We start from the raw sequence: 22,162 nt of genomic DNA on the forward strand, positions 1-22,162 counted from the left end.
CATTGGCCAAAAAGATGGTGCGTTGGGATGCTAGCGGAAACTTTAACATTCGTAATAACCATGGTAACAAGCATTCATTGTTACACCCCTGTAATTACAGACAGCAATTACCACCAGTTAGATGTTACTATTACAGCGTAACTATGAATTATTGTAATTTATTACAATATTTGTTACAGTGTAATTACATATGTAATTGCAGTGTACTAAAACAGACATTCAAATGAAGTGCTACCGAATATTGAAAGGAGAGGAAGCTTTCAGAATGAAAAAGGAGGAAGAGGAGGCTGTCACATTGAAAGAAGAGGAGGATGTTATAATGAAAGGAATAACCTTTTGGAGTGAAAGAGGGAGAGGAGATAGAGGCTGTTACAGTGGAAGAGGAGGAGGAGGATGTTATAGTGAAAGAAGAGGAAGAACCTTTTGGAGTGAAAGAGGAGGAGGAGAGGAAGATTAACACCAGTGAGTTGCGTCATAAAAACAAGGGTACAAATTCTGCACTTGTTGAACTAATGTGTTGTTCAGTATTGTAGGAATTTTTAAAGGGGCAATCTGTGATTGGTACATGCATTTTTGGTAAATGTGTTTTTTTAAATGCACAAAACATAAAAATACATAATAGTTTATAGAACTGTTATAGTCAACAACAACATAAGATAATATTACATTACAAATAAAATAAAATACAAATTATTTAATTGCATAGAGAAAAGTACTGGTAAGAAGTAAGAGAAAACATGAGATCTGGTTGTTTTGCAATGATTTACGACAGAATAAAACATTTAGTGAATATTTGTCTAATCTTCGTTACTCACTCCAGTCAGCAGATGGCGACTTAAGTCTTTCAGTTGATGCCTCTTGCGTGACGTATAATCTAGTGGACGGGAAAGGACACTTCAATAACAACACGGTTACTGATTCAACCATCTCGCTAGTCAACATAAAACCAAATATTGAATCTTTTGCTATTTTTGTGTATATTCATCTCAGTGTTTTAAACACAAATTTGTTTAAGTATCTACTGGTTAAATGAACATAATTTACTTGTTACATTTGCAAATGTGTTAAGGTTATTTCTGAACCTAGCACTAGGCTAGTCGCTAGCTAACATCCCCTGACCATGAGCTCACTTAGCTACTCCACCCCTGCTAAAGAAGAAGAGGTCTGTTGCACGGAGAAAGAATCTCTGGGGCTGAACTTTGTCGTGAAAGAAGAACATGAGTATATTACAATGAAAGGAGATGAAGACGTTTTTAGAATTAAACAGGAGGAAGAGGAGGCTATCATATTGAAAGAAGAGAAAGAACCTTTTGCAGTGAAACGGGAAGAGGAGGTTCTCACATTGAAAGAGGAGGATGTTACAGTTAAAGAAGAGAAAGACACTTTTGGAGTGAAAGTGGAAGAGGGGATAGATGCTGTCACAGTGGAAGAGGAGGAGGTAGAATATTTCAGAATCAAAAAGGAGGAAGAGGAGGTAGAACCGTTAAGAATTAAAAAGGAGGCAGAGGCTATCTCATTGAAAGAAGAGGAGAATGTGACAGTAAAAGAAGAAGAAGAACCTTTTAGAGAGGAGGAGGAGGAGGCTCTCTCAATAAAAGAGAAGGAGGAAGGAGAGGAGGAGGAGACAGAAGATCTGATTAACACCAGTGAGTATTGGCTTAAAAACAGGGGCACAAACTACCCTTGTTAAACTAATGTGTGTGTGTGGTTTTAAAAGGGCATTCTACTGAAGTTATACACATGACTTGTTAAACGGACATGCATTTTTTACTTTTAAATTAATTGTATATAGCCGACCACAAACTTACACCAAACTCCCCCCCCCCCCCATGTTTTTACACTGCTGCTACTCGCTGTTTATTTTCTATGCTTTAGCAGCGAACAACGCAGACGGAATCAAATCAAATATTATTTGTCACGTGCCGATTCCAAAAGGTGTAGACCTTACCGTGAAATGCTTACTTACAAGCCCTTAACAAACAATGAAGTAAATGAAAAATAGTTAAGAAAATATTTACTAAATAAACTAAAGTAAAAAAATAACATTAAAAGTAACACAATAAAATAACGATAGAGATTCAGGGTTCGAGTCCAGGCTCTGTCACAGCCAGCCGCGCCAGGGAGACCCATGGGGCGACGCACAATTGGCCAAGCGTTGTCCGGGTTAGGGGAGGGTTTGGCTGGCAGGGATGTCCTTGTCCCATCGCGCACTAGCGACTCCTGTGGCAGTCCGGGCGCAATGCACGCTGACACGGTAGCCAGGTGCACAGTGTTTCCTCCGACACATTGGTGCTTCCGGGTTAAGTGGGCATTGTTTCAAGAAGCAGTGCGGCTTGGTTGGGTTGTGTTTCGGAAGACGCACGGCTCTCGACCTTCGCCTCTCCCGAGTCCGTATGGGAGTTGCAGCGATGAGACAACACTGTAACTACCAATTGGATACCAGGAAATTGGGGAGAAAACAGGGTAAAAAAGATCAATAACAAGGCTATTTTACATTTACATTTTAGTCATTTAGCAGACGCTCTTATCCAGAGCGACTTACAGTAGTGAATGCATACATTTCATTTCATGCATTCTTTTTTTTTTTTTTTTTTTTGTACTGCGCGGCTATATACAGGGGGCACCGGCATTGAGTCAATGTGCGGGGGCAGAGGCCAGTCCAGGCAATTTGTACATGTGGGTAGGGGTAAAGTGACCATACATAGACAAACAGTGAGCACCAGCAGTGTAAAAACAAAGGGGGGGGGTGTCAATGTAAATAGTCTGGGTTTCCGTTTGATTAATTGTTCAGCAGTCTTATGGCCTGGGGGTAGAAGCTGCCAAGGAGCCCCTTGGACGTAGACCTGGCGCTTCAGTACCGCTTGCCAGGCGGTAACAGAGAGAACAGTCTATGACTTGGGTGACTGGAATCTTTGACAATGTTTTGGGCCTTCCTCTGACACTGCCTAGTATATAGGTCCTGGATGGCAGGAAGCTTGGTGCCAGTGATGTACTGGGCCCTACACACTACCTTCTGTAGCACCTTACGGTCGGATACCAAGCAGTTGCCATAAAAGGCAGTGATGCAACCAGTCAGGATGCTCTCGATGGTGCAGCTGTAGAACCTTTTGAGGATCTGAGAACCCATGCCAAATCTTTTCAGCCTCCTGAGGGGGAATAGGTGTTGTCGTGCCCTCTTCACAACTGTCTTGGTGTGTTTGGACCATGTTAGTTTGTTGGTGATGTGGACACCAAGGAACTTGAAGCTCTCAACCCGCTCCACTACAGTCCCGTCAATGTTAATGGGGGCCTGTTCTGGCCTCCTTTTCCTGTAGTCCACAATCAGCTCCTTTGTCTTGCTCACATTGAGGGAGAGGTTGTTGTCCTGGGACCACACAGCCAGGTCTCTGACCTCCTCCATATAGGCTGTCTCATCGTTGTCGGTGATCAGGCCTACCACTGTTGTGTCGTCAGCAAACTTAATGATGGTGTTGGAGTTGTGCTTGGCCATGCAGTCGTGGGTGAACAGGGAGTACAGGAGGGGACTAAGCACACACCCCTGAGAGGCCCCCGTGTTGAGGATCAGCGTGGCAGATGTGTTGTTACCTACCCTTACAACCTGGGGGAGGCCCGTCAGGAAGTCCAGGATCCAGTTGCAGAGGGAAGTGTTTAGTCCCATGGTCCTTTGCTTAGTGATGAGCTTTGTGGGCACTATAGTGTTGAACGCTGAGCTGTAGCCAATGAACAGCATTCTCACATAGGTGTTCCTTTTGTCCAGGAGGGAAAGGGCAGTGTGGAATGCAATTGAGATTGCGTAATCTGGATCTGTTGGGCCGGTATGCAAATTGGAGTGGGTCTAGGGTATCCTGGAGGATGCTGTTGATGTGAGTCATGACCAGCCTTTCAAAGCACTTCATGGTTACCGACGTGAGTGCTATGGAGTGGTTGACATTTAGGCAGGTTACCTTCGCTTTCTTGGGCGCAGGGACCATGGTGGTCTGCTTGAAACATGTAGCTATTACAGACTCTGTCAGGGAGAGGTGAAGACACTTGCCAGTTTGTCCGCGCATGCGCTGAGTACACTTCGTGGTAATCCGTCTGGCCCAGCAGCCTTGTGAATGTTGACCTATTTAGAGGTCTTGCTCACATCGGCTACGGAGAGCGTGATCACACAGTCATCCAGGAACAGCTGGTGCTCTCATGCATGCTTCAGTGTTGCTTTCCTCAAAGCGAGCATAAAAGGCATTTAGCTCGTCTGGTAGGCTCATGTCATTGGGCAGCTCGCGGCTGGGTTTCCCTTTGTAGTCTGTAATAGTTTGCAAGCCCTGCCACATCCGACGAGCACCAGAGCTGGTGTAGTAGGATTCAATCTTAGTCTTTTCTTGATGCTTTGCCTGTTTGATGGTTTGTGTGAGGGCATAGCAGGATTTCTCATAAGCTTCCGGATTAGTGTCCCGCTCATTGAAAGCGGCAGCTCTCTAGCCTTTAGCTCAGTGCAGATGGTCTAAGACACTGCATCTCAGTGCAAGAGGCATCACTACAGTCCCTAGTTCGAATCCAGGCTGTATCACATCCGGTCGTGATTGGGAGTCCCATAGGGTGGTGCACAATTGGTCCAGCGTCGTCCGAGTTTGGCCATGGTAGGCGGTCATTGTGAATAAGAATTTGTTCTTAACTGACTTGCCTAGTTAAATATAGGTTGCACACACACACACACACACACACACACACACACACACACACACACACACACACACACACACACACACACACACACACACACCACTGACCAAAAGGTTATTTTGATGGCATTTACGTATGTCCCCATTACCAGTAAAACATAATCAAAACCCATTTCTTTCACTTCTGTTTCGTTGTTCATTTGTTCAGTCGTTTCATTCTCAACCAGGATTTCTCATACTATGGAACGCCGTTTGGGTCTTTGCATGTCAAATAACACTATTTGTTACGTGTCAAATAAGCTTGTTGACCAATCAGGACCTGAATATGACTGCACGTCACATAAAAATTTAACGTGTTCATAATTTTTTTGCGTAGTTATTACACATTGATTACACTATCACTCGTATTTCATATGTCACAACGATTCATCGATACGTATGCTATGATGCTGGTAAAGTTGTCTCGCGCACCTACAGTGCTGGTCATAAAAAAAAGCTAGCTAGCTCATGGATGCAAACAATGTTCATCCCCAAAAACATAGCAAAACGACAATCTGTTTCAGTAGCTATAATGTTAGCTTGCTAACTACATAGCTAGGTGTCATCATCTAAAATAACCCCCATTTATAAGACAGTTCTTATGTGATTAATGGTGGTTGGACCCATCTATGTGAAGCTAGCCACAATAAGGATTAGACGCAATAGTGGACTTTGCGGTTAGCCTTCAAAATTAAAGTATGGCATAATTCTACTTTTTGTATTCATTTGCATCACTGTCAATGACATACTTTTATTTTGAAGGCAATCCGCAAAGTCCACTATTGTGTCTAATCCTTATTGTGGCTAGCTTCACAACATATAACCCGGTACGGTTGAACCTCACTAGCCAGATGAAGTTAGCTGGCTGCTTATAACGTTAGCTTTGGGCAACAGGGTTAAGTAGCTGGCTAGCTAACGTTATTTATTTTCATGAACTAAAGTTCAATTTCAATAGGCGAACAACAAGTGGCAACCTAGCTAATACTTACTCACAAGGATTCCTAAATCATTGCTAAGAATAATGAAAATGACTGCAGTTTTATACTGGTCATTGTTTTCAGGCTGGTTGTATTGTTGCTAGTGAGGTACCAAGCTAAAGCTAGCTACCCCAGAAGTTGCGATCGAACAAATTATGCTTTATTATTGTAAACACATTGTTCGTGTCCGGTGTTTGCAGACTTTTTTGTACAGCTTTGACAGTGCTACTGTATCTTTTTTGACACGCAAAGACACAAACGGCGTTCCATAGTATGTATGTGGTGAAGCTAATAGCAGTGACGCTATTGCTGTGTAACTCCGGTAGGGCAACATCTGAAAAATAGCGCACTTGGTAGTGTGTACCGGTGCTCGACCAGTCGGCGAAAGCCAACATAAACCACGACAGAGAACAGTTGCTTGTCAAGGGCAATGAATTCCATTATCTTGGCTTTAATGGATTTCGCCTTTGAGTTGTCTCGCTGAAATGTTCTTACTCTTTCAAATGACTGCTCAACTTGTTGACTGCCTGATCCACACAGCAGACATTGTGGGCTAGGTTAGGAATGCTGTGTTGCACGTGTAGCGCAACATTTTACATGGCTTCATTACGTCATGTACAGTTGAAGTCGGAAGTTTACATACACCTTAGCCAAATACATTTAAACTCAGTTTTTCACAATTCCTGACATTTAATCCTTGTAAAAATGTCCTGTCTAAGGTCAGTTAGGATCACCACTTTATTTTAAGAATGTGAAATGTCAGAATAATAGTAGAGAGAATGATTTATTTCAGCTTTTATTTCTTTCATCATATTCCCAGTGGGACAAAAGTTTACATACACTCAATTAGTATTTGGTAGCATTGCCTTTAAATTGTTTGACTTGGGTCAAACGTTTCGGGTAGCCTTCCACAAGCTTCCCACAATAAGTTGGGTCAATTTTGGCCCATTCCTCCTGACAGAGCTGGTGTAACTGAGTCAGGTTTGTAGGCCTCCTTGCTCGCACACGCTTTTTCAGTTCTGCCCAGAAATGTTTTATAGTTTTGAGGTCAGGGCTTTGTGATGGTCACTCCAATACCTTGACTTTGTTGTCCTTAAGCCATTTTGCCACAACTTTGGAAGTATGCTTGGGGGTCATTGTCCATTTGGAAGACCCATTTGCAATCAAGCTTTAACTTCTTGACTGAAGTCTTGAGATGTTGCTTCAATATATCCACATAATTGTCCTTCCTCATGTTGCCATCTATTTTGTGAAGTGCACCAGTCCCTCCTGCAGCAAAGCACCCTCACAACATTATGCTGCCACACCCGTGCTTCACGGTTGGGATGGTGTTCTTCGGCTTGCAAGCCTCCCCCTTTTTCCTCCAAACTTAACAATGGTCATTATGGCCAAACAGTTCTATTTTTGTTTCATCAGACCAGAGGACATTTCTCCAAAAAGTATGATCTTTGTCCCCATGTGCAGTTGCAAACTGTGGTCTGGCTTTTTTATGGCGGATTTGGAGCAGTGGCTTCTTCCTTGCTGAGCGGCCTTTCAGGTTATGTCGATATAGGACTCGTTTTACTGTGAATATAGATACTTTTGTACCTGTTTCCTCCAGCATCTTCACAAGGTCCTTTGCTGTTGTTCTGGGATTGATTTGCACTTTCCGCACCAAAGTACGTTCATCTCTAGGAGACAGAACGCGTCTCCTTCCTGAGCGGTATGACGGCTGCGTGGTCCCATGGTGTTAAAACTTGTATACTATTGTTTGTACAGATGAACGTAGTACCTTCAGGCGTTTGGAAATTGCTCCCAAGGATGAACCAGACTTGTGGAGGTCTACAATTTGTGGCTGATTTCTTTTGATTTCCCATGATGTCAAGAAAAGAGGCACTGCGTTTGAAGGTAGGCCTTGAAATCCATCCACAGGTACACCACCAATTGACTCAAATGATGTTAATTAGCCTATCAGAAGCTTCTAAAGCCATGACGACATTTTCTGGAATTTTCCAAGCTGTTTAAAGGCACAGTCAACTTAGTGTATGTAAACTTCTGACCAACTGGAATTGTGATACAGTGAATTATGAGTGTAATATTCTGTCTGTAAACAATTGTTGGAAAAATTACTTGTGTCATGCACAAAGTACATGTCCTAACCGACTTGCCAAAACTATAGTTTGTTAACAAGAAATGTGTGGAGTGGTTGAAAAATGAGTTTTAATGACTCCGACATAAGTGTATGTAAACTTCCGACCTCAACTGTACATACATTTTTAAAAAGGCACACGTAGTCTCCATATCAATGCATACACACAGACTATCTAGGTCAAATAGGGGAGAGGCGTTGTGCCGTGAGGTGTTGCTTTATCTTATTTCTGAGCCAGGTTTGCTGTTTATTTGAGCAATATTAGATGGAAGGAAGTTCCATGCAATAAGGGCTCTATATAATACTGTACGTTTTCTTGAATTTGTTCTGGATTCGGGGACTATGAAAAGACCCTTGGTGGCATGTCTGGTGGGAAAAGTGTGTGTGTCAGAGCTGTGTGTAAGTTGACTATGAAAACAATTTGGGATTTTCAACACAATGTTTCTAATAAAAAGAAGTGATGCAGTCAGTCTCTCCTCAACTCTTAGCCAAGAGATACTTGCATGCACAGTATTAATAGTATCCCTCTCATTACAATGAATTACAATGATGTCACAGTAGTGTCACCAGTAGTACATTTACCGTTAATTACCATAATGTCTAATATACAATATTTGTTTGGTTAAGGTAATTTCTGTTAATGCATTCACTATGTTATTACAGTCTTACCATTGTCATGGACACGTTGTTTGCAGAGAGCACTATCTAGGCTACACTTGTGAGAAAAAAGTTAGGGTTTATTTCATTGCATTTACGAGTTTTATTTGGAGCGCTCCTGTCAATCTTGAGTAAGGACACTCGCCTGATTACACATAGAAGTAGGCCTGTAAAATACCTGGCCTGATTACACATAGAAGTAGGCCTGTAGGCTACCTGGCCTGATTACACATAGAAGTAGGCCTGTAGGCTACCTGGCCTGATTACACATAGAAGTAGGCCTGTAGGCTACCTGGCCTGATTACACATAGAAGTAGGCCTGTAAGGCTACCTGGCCTGATTACACATAGAAGTAGGCCTGTAAAATACCTGGCCTGATTACACATAGAAGTAGGCCTGTAAGGCTACCTGGCCTGATTACACATAGAAGTAGGCCTGTAAAATACCTGGCCTGATTACACATAGAAGTAGGCCAGTAGGCTACCTGGCCTGATTACACATAGAAGTAGGCCTGTAGGCTACCTGGCCTGATTACACATAGAAGTAGGCCTGTAAAATACCTGGCCTGATTACACATAGAAGTAGGCCTGTAGGCTACCTGGCCTGATTACACATAGAAGTAGGCCTGTAGGCTACCTGGCCTGATTACACATAGAAGTAGGCCAGTAGGCTACCTGGCCTGATTACACATAGAAGTAGGCCTGTAGGCTACCTGGCCTGATTACACATAGAAGTAGGCCTGTAGGCTACCTGGCCTGATTACACATAGAAGTAGGCCAGTAGGCTACCTGGCCTGATTACACATAGAAGTAGGCCTGTAAGGCTACCTGGCCTGATTACACATAGAAGTAGGCCTGTAGGCTACCTGGCCTGATTACACATAGAAGTAGGCCTGTAGGCTACCTGGCCTGCACGCAAATGTAGGCCTATAAATGTGCACATTTGGGGGTCTGATACTATTTCTGATTGTCTTAACTCACCATAACTGCGGAGCTTCTCAAAGTCATTTTTTTTCTTCGCCTCAAACAGCAAGTTAACAAGGTCTGTTTTTATTAACATCCATTGAAAATGACAACAGTTCCTCAACGTAGCCTATTTAAGGAATCTTTTCAGCTCTCTCCCTTTGGAAAACAACTCAGCATGAAAGGGAAAAATGTCCTTCTCTGATCTGGTGGAAACGTCATAAAATAGGCCTACCTGATTACTAATTATCCCTTGTGCAAGTAACTCACTGGCACGTAAAACATCCAGAAGACAAACTGAGCTCCGTACCCAATGAGGAGGGCTCCATATAGCTCCACATTGACATGATTGATTGACGGTAGGTGACGGCGGAAGGTCCTGTATTAACACAAAAACTCACTTCCTCGACAACTTTCTTCACAACAGCTCTGCGCTGCTTGGCGAAGCGCAAGAAGTATGAATGCTCTGACTTCTGTAGCGTAAATGCTGCACGGCCAATCAGCCGTTGGATTGACCATGCAGGGAATTTTAGTATTGTAGTACCGTCTAGGGGTCTGGGTAGTATTAGCTGGCTGGAGGGAGGAAGTCAGACACTAACGTCTAAGGGCTCTGGCTAGAGGGATGATGTCAGATGCTAACGTCTAAGGGCTCTGGGTAGTGTTAGCTGGCTGGAGGGATGAAGTCAGACACTAACGTCTAAGGGCTCTGGGTAGTATTAGCTGGCTGGAGGGATGAAGTCAGATGCTAACGTCTAAGGGCTCTGGGTAGTATTAGCTGGCTGGAGGGATGAAGTCAGACACTAACGTCTAAGGGCTCTGGGTAGTATTAGCTGGCTGGAGGGATGAAGTCAGACACTAACGTCTAAGGGCTCTGGGTAGTATTAGCTGGCTGGAGGGATGAAGTCAGATGCTAACGTCTAAGGGCTCTGGGTAGTATTAGCTGGCTGGAGGGATGAAGTCAGATGCTAACGTCTAAGGGCTCTGGGTAGTATTAGCTGGCTGGAGGGATGAAGTCAGACACTAACGTCTAAGGGCTCTGGGTAGTATTAGCTGGCTGGAGGGATGAAGTCAGACACTAACGTCTAAGGGCTCTGGGTAGTATTAGCTGGCTGGAGGGATGAAGTCAGATGCTAACGTCTAAGGGCTCTGGGTAGTATTAGCTGGCTGGAGGGATGAAGTCAGACACTAACGTCTAAGGGCTCTGGGTAGTATTAGCTGGCTGGAGGGATGAAGTCAGATGCTAACGTCTAAGGGCTCTGGGTAGTATTAGCTGGCTGGAGGGATGAAGTCAGACACTAACGTCTAAGGGCTCTGGCTAGAGGGATGATGTCACACGCTGATGTAACAATTGCTTACCACCATGGGCTACTGTATGCTGAAACTTAAACTCTATTGGACCAGTTAGTTTCTCTACTGGAGCAGTAGGGAGAAATGAAAACCGCACAACTGAATAATTTAGGGAAAAGGATGCCCGGCTTGTATTTGGTAAATACAAATTCTTACAAAAAATCAATCACCTTGCGTAAATATTTATATGTGAAGTTTGTACAATGAGCTCAATATAAATTAAATACATCAACAGCGCAATAGACTTAGATATCGGCCATGTATCCCACCTTATGTTGCACATTTTGGGGAATATTCAGAGGTGGAAACTTTCCGTGGGAATATATGGGAAGTACCGGAAATATTTGGAAATTAATGTTAATACCATTTAAATGTAAATGTTTTTTGCATTGGATATATTTATCATATGGAGACAGAAACATAAACCTTTTACCTTATCATAAGTGTCTCCACTCCTCTATTGCCAACTTCATCGCCAGGAGCTCACGATCACTGACGTCGTAATTCCTCTCTGCAGTGGACAGTTTCTTAGAGTAAAATGCACATGGGTACAATTTCTGTGGATTACCCTGTCGTTGAGACAGAACTACCCCCCACGCCCACCTCTGAAACGTCATTTCTGTGGATTACCCTGTCGTTGAGACAGAACTACCCCCCACGCCCACCTCTGAAACGTCATTTCTGTGGATTACCCTGTCGTTGAGACAGAACTACCCCCCACGCCCACCTCTGAAATGTCATTTCTGTGGATTACCCTGTTGTTGAGACAGAACTACCCCCCCACGCCCACCTCTGAAATGTCATTTCTGTGGATTACCCTGTTGTTGAGACAGAACTACCCCCCACGCCCACCTCTGAAATGTCATTTCTGTGGATTACCCTGTTGTTGAGACAGAACTACCCCCCACGCCCACCTCTGAAACGTAATTTCTGTGGATTACCCTGTTGTTGAGACAGAACTACCCCCCCACGACCCACCTCTGAAACGTCCACCACCACCACAAAGGGTATCGTGGGATCTGGGTGTTTGAGCAATGGGGTGTAGGTGAAACGTCCCTTGAGTAGACAGAAGGCCTCGTTGGCTGCTGGGCTCCACACGAACCTACAGGAACCAACTTTGAGGAGAGAGGTGAGAGGAGCGGCGATGGAGCTGAAGTTCCTAATGAAACGGCGGCAGAAGTTGGCAAACCCCAAAAACCATTGTAACCCCTTTATGGTGGTTGGGACTGGCCATGACCTGACCGCATCTACCTTCTTGTCGTCCATCCTCACTCCCTGCGGGCTTATTTGGTAGCCTAAGAAGGAGACAGCCCTCTGATGAAATTGGCACTTCTCAGCCTTGGCGAACAGGTGGTTAGCCAGGAGGCGTTCCAGGACTGCTGGAACGTGAGTGATGTGATCCTCCAGGGTAGTCGAGTAGACCAGGATGTCATCGATATACACGACCACCTGGTGTCCGAGCATGTCCCTGAACACCTCGTTAACGAATGCCTGGAACACTGACGGAGCATTGGCTAAGCCAAATGGCATCACCAAGTACTCGTAGTGGCCAGACATTGTGCTAAACGCAGTCTTCCACTGATCCCCCCCTCCTGGATGCGGATGAGATTGTAAGAACTCCGCAGGTCCAGTTTGGTAAAGAACCGGGCCCCGCGGAGCTGTTCGATGGCTGCCAGCACCAACGGAAGAGGGTACCGATACTTCGTGGTGATTTCATTGAGTCCTCTGTGATCAATGCGTGGACGTAACCCTCCATCCTTCTTGGCCATGAAGAAGAAACCAGCCGACGCAGGAGAAGTGGACGTGCGGATGAAACCTTGTTGGAGCCCCTCTTGGATGTAATCCCTCTCTGCCCTCCGGTGGAGGATCGAAGATGCATTTAAAACAGCCATGAACCCCTCCATATGAATCTAGCTCCTCCTCTCCTCTCTCCCAGACTGCCGTGGCACATTCCAAACGCCCGCACAGTCAGCAGAGAAATAACCGTGGCAACCTTGGACATCTCGGTGGTGGGAGCTCCCATCCGGTGCATAAAGTAGAGGGAGCACTGAAATAGGAAGCCACGGCATTTAAAATGGGGTGCCGTCGTATTTATCCGGGAGGGACAAATGGGCATCGCTAACCTGAGCGGGTTGCTGAATGGGCTGTTTTTGGTAGCTCGACTGGTTGTAGAGTATCCTCCGGGGAAAAACTCATTCTGATTGTCAGGGCCTGGCTCCCCAGTGGGTGGGCCTATGCCCTCCCAGGCCCACCCATGGCTGCACCCCTGCCCAGTCATGTGAAATCCATAGATTATGGCCTAATGAATTTATTTAAATTGACTGATTTCCTTCTATGAACTGTAAATCTGTAAAATATTTGAAATTGTTGAATGTTGCGTTTATATTTGTGTTCAGTATATATTGAAAGCAGGTGCTTCCACACAGGTGAGTCAATGTGCTAACACGAGGTACCAGAATCTTGCAGTATCCCTTTAAAGCCACAGTGTAAGATGTTTACCATCAAAGAGTGGGCCACCAACAAAACATTATTACCAATGGATCAAATGCAGCCTATGACATTGATTGAAATACTGCAGTCCTCAATATCTATTATTGTAGTGCTCTGCTCAGCCTAAAAACATGACATTATCTATTATTGTAGTCCTCTGCTCAGCCTGTAACATGACATTATCTATTATTATAGAGCTCTGCTCAGCCTAAAAACATGACATTATCTATTATTATAGAGCTCTGTTCAGCCTGTAACATGACATTATCTATTATTATAGAGCTCTGCTCAGCCTAAAAACATGACATTATTATTATAGAGCTCTGCTCAGCCTGTAAACATGACATTATCTATTACTACAGAACTCTGTTCAGCCTGTAACATGACATTATCTATTATTATAGAGCTCTGCTCAGCCTGTAACATGACATTATTATTATAGAGCTCTGTTCAGCCTAAAGAGATGACATTATCTATTACTACAGAACTCTGTTCAGCCTGTAACATGACATTATCTATTATTATAGAGCTCTGCTCAGCCTAAAAACATGACATTATCTATTATTATAGAGCTCTGCTCAGCCTATAAACATGACATTATCTATTATTATAGAGCTCTGCTCAGCCTATAAACATGACATTATCTATTATTATAGAGCTCTGCTCAGCCTGTAACATGACATGATCTATTATTATAGAGCTCTGCTCAGCCTGTAACATGACATTATCTATTATTATAGAGCTCTGCTCAGCCTGTAACATGACATTCCATGAGAGCAAGATTCTAGTTGGAACTCTACATCTTTTGTTTTTCAAATTACACCAAGATTATTTTTAAATTAGATTTTTTTTGTAAACTGGCCTCAGGTTGAGGGATCTGATTTGGATTCAACCTCCTAGCAACAGAGTTGTGGAGGTTTCATTCAGGTCTCTATTTAAATAAACACTCTGTCTTTGGCAGGAGAAAGACCAGACTCAGAGGAACCAGAGACGTCCAAACCAGCAAGACGACACAACTGCTCCCACTGTGGGAAAGGGTTTAACCAGTTAGGGGACCTGAAAAGACATGAGAGGACACACACAGGTGATAAACCTTTCCAATGCTCCCAGTGTGTAAAAAGTTTTTCCTCATCAGGGTGCCTGAAAAGACATGAGAGGACACACACAGGAGAGAAGCCTCATCACTGCTCCCAGTGTGGAAAGAGATTTACTCAGTTAGGGAGCCTAAAAATACATGAGAGAATACACACAGGGGAAAAGCCTCATCACTGCTCCCAGTGTGGAAAGAGTTTTAACCGGAAAGAATACCTGAAAGAGCATGAGAGAATACACACAGGAGAGAAGCGAGATAAACCTTTCCAATGCTCCCAGTGTGGGAAGAATTTTTCGTTGTTAGCGATCCTGAAAATACATGAGAGAATACACACAGGGGAGAAGCGAGATACACCTTTCCAATGCTCCCAGTGTGGAAAGAGTTTTAACCTGAAAGGACAACTGAAAAAGCATGCGAGAATACACACAGGGGAGAAGTCCTACCACTGCTCCCAATGTGAAAAGAGTTTTGCCTGGTTAGCTGACCTGAGAAGACATGAGAGGACACACACAGGAGAGAAGCCTCATCACTGCTCCCAGTGTGGAAAGAGTTTTAATCAGAAAGGAAAACTGAAACAGCATGAGAGAATACACACAGGAGAGAAGCCCTACCACTGCTCCCAATGTGAAAAGAGTTTTAGCCAGTTAGGTCACATGAGAAGACATGAGAGAATACACACAGGAGGTAAGGATGTAGGCTGCTGAACAGTGGGACATAGGACAGATGTAGGCTCCTGAACAGTAGGACATAGGACAGATGAAGGTTCAGTACATGGTGGGACAGTAAGCCCCAGCGACTGAATGTTTCTTGACTTTCCAGTGTTTTCCCTACTGCATGTATTATAAAGGATTGTGTCCAGAGACTGAATGTGTCTTGTGTATTGACTTTCCAGTGTTTTCTCCACTGCATGTTTTATAAAGGATTGTGTTTGTGGATTTGTTTTCTGGGTGCAGGTTTTGGTTTGTGCCCAATGCACAGCTGATTCAAATAACCAATTCATCATCAAGCTTTTCTTATTTGAATGGGCTGTGTAGTGTTAGAGGACCTGAAATCACATGAGAGAATACGGAGGCTTTGTTCTGACTGTTGTTTTTGACTGAGAATTGTTCTGATTTTTCTCTTTTCCTTTAAGTTGTTGAAATGTTCCGGATTGACTGACCTTCATGTCTTAAAGTAATGATGGACTGTCGTTTCTCTTTGCTTATTTGAGCTGTTCTTGCCATAATATGGACTTGGTCTTTTAGCAAATAGGGCTATCTTCTGTAAACCACCCCTAACTTGTCACAACACAACTGATTGGCTCAAACGCATTAAGAAATTTCCCAAATTAACTTTTAACAAGGCACACCTGTTATTTGAAATGCAATCCTAGGTGACTTCCTTCTTGATGCTGGTTTAGAGAATGCCAAGAGTGTGCAAAGCTGTCATCAAGGCAAAGGGGGGCTACTTTGAAGAATCTAAAATATATTTTTATTTGTTTAACACTTGTTATTTCATAGTTTTGATGACTTCACTATTATTCTACAATGTAGAGTATAGTTACAATTTAAAACTCTTGAATGAGTAGGTGTGTCCAAACATTTGACTTGTACTGTACCTTGTCCATTATATAGAGGCCTATGGGATATTCATTGAAGAGGTTAGGAAGGAGGATGGTAAATGTGATCTGCATATTGGCATTCCTTTGTATGCCTCCTCGTCTGTATACCTGCAGACACAGACACAAAAATGAGCCCGTTCAGTCATTTGCACCCAATACAGCTAGCCTTCAACATATTCTAATCTCTTTGTTGATTGATATGAATTGAATTTAGTTAATTTTCTGTTTTAGAGGGGCCCCTGTGTTGCGGATCAGCATGGCTACAGACGTGAGTGCTACGGAGCGGTAGTCATTTAGGCAGGTTACCTTCGCCTTCATGGGCACAGGGACTATGGTGGTCTGCTTGAAACATGTAGGTATTACAGACTCGGTCAGGGAGATGTTGAACATTTCAGTAAAACCCTTGCCAGGTGGTCCACGCATGCGCTGAGTACACGTCCTGATAATCTGTCTGGCCTCGCGGCCATGTGAATGTTGACCTGTTTAAAAGTCTTGCTCACATCGGCGTCGGAGAGCGTGATCACACAGTCGTCCGGAACAGCTGGTGCTCTCATGCATGCTTCAGTGTTGCTTGCCTCAAAGCGAACATAAAAGGCATTTAGCTCGTCTGGTAGGCTCGCATCACTGGGAAGCAGCTTGGTAAATTGACAGTTATGTTAGAAGCCTAGAGGTTTTTTTCCCAGGCGATAACAGGACTACACTGATAACTCCAGCTTGGTTCTTATGTTTCCTGGCTCCCCAGTGGGTGGGCCTATGCCCTCCCAGGCCCACCCATGGCTGCGCCCCTGCCCAGTCATAAGAACTCCATAGATTAGGGCCTAATGAATTCATTTCAATTAACTGATTTCCACACAGGTGAGTCAATGTGCGAGGTACCAGAATCTTGCAGTATCCCTTTAAAGCCACAGTGTAAGATGTTTACCATCAAAGAGTGGGCCACCAACAAAACATTATTACCAATGGATCAAATCTATGACATTGATTTGAATACAGTAGTCCTCAATATCTGTTATTATAGAGCTCTGCTCAGCCTAAAAACATGACATTCCATGAGCGCCAGATTAGAGTTGGCGATAATATACTGTGTAATATCTGCTATGACACTTTTATCTAAAGCAACTTAGTCATGCGCGCATACATTATAACATATGGGTGGCCCCAATGGGAATCGATCTCAGGACCTGTGGCATTGCAAGCACCATGTTCTACCAACTGAACCACAAGGAGCTCTACAGTTGTTTTTAAAAACAAATAATTGTTTAAATTATTAAATGTTTGAACACTGGCCCTGATTTGGATTAAACTTCATAGGAAGTCAGTTTTGTCACGTGGAGGTTTCATTCAGGTCTCTCTACTTAAATAAATACTCTGTCTTTGGCAGGAGAAAGACCAGACTCAGAGGAACCAGAGCCAGAGACGTACAAATCAGCAAGACGGCACCACTGTTCCCACTGTGGAAAGAGTTTTACCCGGTTAGGGTCCCTGAAAGTGCATTGGAGATTGCACACAGGAGAGAAGCCTTTTCAATGTTCCCAGTGTGGAAAGAGTTTTACCGAGTTAGGGCACCTGAAAGCACATGAGAGAATGCACACAGGGGAGAAACCTTACCAATGCTCTCTGTGTGGAAAGAGTTTTTCCTTGTTAGCAAGCCTGAAAAGACATGAGAGGATCCACACAAGAGATATGCTTTTCCAATGCTCCCAGTGTGAAAATTGTTTTTCCTTGTTAGCAAGCTTGAAAAGACATGAGAGGAAACACACAGGTGATAAGACTTTCCACTGTTCCCAGTGTGAAAGGAGTTTTACACGGTTAGGGAACCTGAAAAAACATAAAAGAATACACTCAGGAGAAAAGCCTTTCCACTGCTCCCAGTGTGGAAAGGGTTTTACAGAGTTAGGGAACCTGAAAAGACATGAGAGGACACACACAGGAGACAAGCCTCATCGCTGCTCCCAGTGCGGAAAAAGTTTTACCCAGTTAGCACACCTGAAAGTGCACGAGAGAATCCACACAGGAGAAAAGCCTTACCAATGCTCAGACTGTGGGAAGACCTATTCCTCATCACGGTCACTTAAAAGTCACGTGAGAATCCACGCAGGAGGGAAGAAGTCTTACCCTAGTTTGTAAATTGATATATTTCACATCACATTGAGTTAATTTCTTCTCCTAGTGGGTAAATTGATATTTCACATCACATTTTGTTAAAATGAACCAGATAACATACTGAGTGCTACCATTGTCTTATATTGTTGACTGAGAATGTGTTTACTTGTTTATACCATATCAAATTAAATGGTACAAAGTATACTCAAACTATATTTGTATGTTTTTATTAGAAAACATGAAGTGAATATGGAGTATGTCAGTTTGAATATAGAGTAGATCAGATTCCATGTGTTTAAATGGTCCTTTTTTCAACTCTGACTGTGTGTGTTTATCTGCATGTGTCATTCCTCCAGAACTACAGATAATCAAGTGATATTTGGATGTGATGCATTTGTTCCATTGTTTACATTTGCATTGTTGGCTCACTCTGAAGATTTGTATCTTACAGAGTGTGGCTTTAAGGCAACGGTGTCAAACTCAATCAGCAGACTGGCCATATTGATAAAACAGCTAATTTGCCAGTCATAGACTATGATGTTTATTATAACAGAAAACCATGCCTATAACTGGCCCAAACTGGCCATTGATTTATTAGAAAACATATGGCCCTTTGTAATGTCCACGTATGTACATAGGATGCTGTATATAGCATTTTAACATATTAAAGCAAAAGAGATAAATATCCTAATATCTGTCCAGCCTTTGCTGCAATGCTTGCAGATGTGCATAATATGCCCCGCAACACTAATCAAAAAGTATTTAATAATTCCAAATAACAAAAAAAAAGTAGCTACGGGTTGTTGTAACTGAAAACAATTTTTATTAAAAAAAAAAGAAATTCACTGCATGTTTCACCGGTGCAGTTGAATGCAGCATTGCAGTATGGTTCCACTCTAAATGTCTTGTAGTTGATTCTAGACTACTGCTCTAATGGTGATGTAATAGAGGGCCTACATATTTCTCCTTTGCATAGAGTTTTGTTGCAATTGTAATATTTTTTGGTTATTCATTGTCAAGCTTAACTGCAACATTTTAGTAGCCCAGGACTGTAGCATGTCTGACACTTTCCCTCCGCTTACCGCTGTAAAAACGGGGCACACAAAAGCAGCGCAATTGACGTTGAATTCACAGATGCGAGCACATCAGGCTGTCATTTCATAAAGTAGATTAATCAACTGTTGACTCATTTATACTCGCTTGTGTGTCCTATTCGGCCCACGGGCCTTGTGTTTGACACATGCGCAAAGCCTATTAGCCACATTATGACTGACTTGTGACCATAGCCTTTAGTAGAACCAGAGCCCCACAGTAGAGGTGTAGACATAATAAATGTAGTAACAGAGTCCCACAGTAGAGGTGTAGACATAATAAATGTAGTAACAGAGTCCCACAGTAGAGGTGTAGACATAATAAATGTAGTAACAGAGTCCCACAGTAGAGGTGTAGACATAATAAATGTAGTAACAGAGCCCCACAGTAGAGGTGTAGACATAATACATGTAGTAACAGAGCCCCACAGTAGAGGTGTAGACATAATAAATGTAGTAACAGAGCCCCACAGTAGAGGTGTAGACATAATAAATGTAGTAGCAGAGCCCCACAGTAGAGGTGTAGACATGATAAATGTAGTAACAGAGTCCCACAGCAGAGGTGTAGACATGATAAATGTAGTAACAGAGTCCCACAGTAGAGGTGTAGACATAATAAATGTAGTAACAGAGTCCCACAGCAGAGGTGTAGACATGATAAATGTAGTAACAGAGCCCCACAGTAGAGGTGTAGACATAATAAATGTAGTAACAGAGCCCCACACTAGAGGTGTCGACATAATAAATGCATTTCTATATCTTTGTAAATCTTTTTTACAATGGAGGAGGAATACCAAGATGGAGGAATACCAAGATGGAGGCGCGGTGGCTTCAATACAGCTCCCCCTATCAGTCATCCAGGGTTTATCTACATCATTGGTCTCCACCTGTGTACATCTTCATTATCAGACTATAGAGTACCACAGTACGAGTCATAATAACCGTAAAACCTAGTGGTCAGACAGGGAAATCTTTTTCCACCATGCATTTTAGCAACACTTAAAATAAAGGGGCTGTGTTTCATGTAGGCTTACCCTGGCGTGACGTTTTGATAACCGTGTATAGTGAACGATAATATAAATGCAACGTGTGAAGTGTTGGTCCCGTGTTACATGAGCTTCTGGTCTGAACTTGGCCCGACATAATTAGAGATGGTACAAACATACACTGCTCAAAAAAATAAAGGGAACACTTAAACAACACAATGTAACTCCAAGTTAATCACACTTCTGTGAAATCAAACTGTCCACTTAGGAAGCAACACTGATTGACAATACATTTCACATGTTGTTGTGCAAATGGAATAGACAACAGGTGGAATTTATAGGCAATTAGCAAGACACCCCCAATAAAGGAGTGGTTCTGCAGGTGGGGACCACATACCACTTCTCAGTTCCTATGCTTCCTGGCTGATGTTTTGGTCACTTTTGAATGCTGGCGGTGCTTTCACTCTAGTGGTAACATGAGACGGAGTCTACAACCCACACAAGTGGCTCAGGTAGTGCAGCTCATCCAGGATGGCACATCAATGCGATCTGTGGCAAGAAGGTTTGCTGTGTCTGTCAGTGTAGTGTCCAGAGCATGAAGGCGCTACCAGGAGACAGACCAGTACATCAGGAGACGTGGAGGAGGCCGTAGGAGGGCAACAACCCAGCAGCAGGACCGCTATCTCCGCCTTTGTGCAAGGAAGAGCAGGAGAAGCACTGCCAGAGCCCTGCAAAATGACCTCCAGCAGGCCACAAATGTGCATGTGTCTGCTCAAACGGTCAGAAACAGACTCCATGAGGGTGGTATGAGGGCCCGACGTCCACAGGTGGGGGTTGTGCTTACAGCCCAACACCGTGCAGGACGTTTGGCATTTGCCAGAGAACACCAAGATTGGCAAATTTGCCACTGGCACCCTGTGTTCTTCACAGATGAAAGCAGGTTCACACTGAGCACGTGACAGACGTGACAGAGTCTGGAGACGCCGTGGAGAACGTTCTGCTGCCTGCAACATCCTCCAGCATGACCGGTTTGGTGGTGGGTCAGTCATGGTGTGGGGTGGCATTTCTTTGGGGGGCCGCACAGCCTTCCATGTGCTCGCCAGAGGTAGCCTGACTGCCATTAGGTACCGAGATGAGATCCTCAGACCCCTTGTGAGACCATATGCTGGTGCGGTTGGCCCTGGGTTCCTCCTAATGCAAGACAATGCTAGACCTCATGTGGCTGGAGTGTGTCAGCAGTTCCTGCAAGAGGAAGGCATTGATGCTATGGACTGGCCCGCCCGTTCCCCTGACCTGAATCCAATTGAGCACATCTGGGACATCATGTCTCGCTCCATCCACCAATGCCACGTTGCACCACAGACTGTCCAGGAGTTGGCGGATGCTTTAGTCCAGGTCTGGGAGGAGATCCCTCAGGAGACCATCCGCCACCTCATCAGGAGCATGCCCAGGCATTGTAGTGAGGTCATAGAGGCACGTGGAGGCCACACACACGACTGAGCCTCATTTTGACTTGTTTTAAGGACATTACATCAAAGTTGGATCAGCCTGTAATGTGGTTTTCCACTTTAATTTTGAGTGTGACTCCAAGTCCAGACCTCCATGGGTTGATAAATTGGATTTCCATTGATTATTTGTGTGTGATTTTGTTGTCAACACATTCAACTATGTAAAGAAAAAAGTATTTAATAAGATTATTTCTTTCATTCAGATCTAGGATGTGTTGTTTAAGTGTTCCCTTTATTTTTTTGAGCAGTATATATTCAAATGGGGCCACCTTAACAAATGTGCTGTTTTGTCACACAACATAGTTTTTAGAGAATTTGGCAGTACGTCCAACCGGCCTCACAACCGCAGACCACGTGGAACAACGCCAGCCCAGGACCTCCACATTTGTCTTCTTCACCTGCCACCCGGACAGCTGATGATACTGAGGAGTATTTCTGCCTGTAATAAAGGCCTTTTGTGGGGAAAACTCATTCTATGCCCACCCAGGGTAGCTTCACTAATCACCACGGAGCACAGCTA

The 22,162-nt window shown here is 43.7% G+C and overlaps 1 protein-coding gene across 1 annotated transcript; it reads left to right on the forward strand.

Annotated features, from left to right (window-relative positions):
* Nucleotides 1-888: 888 nt before the first annotated feature.
* On the forward strand, nucleotides 889-18,267 carry LOC106573838 (zinc finger protein 583-like). Its single transcript, XM_014149236.2, has 3 exons — nucleotides 889-1,646; nucleotides 14,223-14,345; nucleotides 17,336-18,267. Exons 1-3 carry the CDS (start codon nucleotides 1,121-1,123, stop codon nucleotides 18,079-18,081), a joined length of 1,395 nt encoding a protein of 464 aa, XP_014004711.2. The 5' UTR covers nucleotides 889-1,120; the 3' UTR covers nucleotides 18,082-18,267.
* Nucleotides 18,268-22,162: the final 3,895 nt, after the last annotated feature.

This window comes from Salmo salar, chromosome ssa02 (genome assembly GCF_905237065.1).
Source record: "Salmo salar chromosome ssa02, Ssal_v3.1, whole genome shotgun sequence".
Classification (NCBI taxonomy): Eukaryota; Metazoa; Chordata; class Actinopteri; order Salmoniformes; family Salmonidae; genus Salmo; species Salmo salar.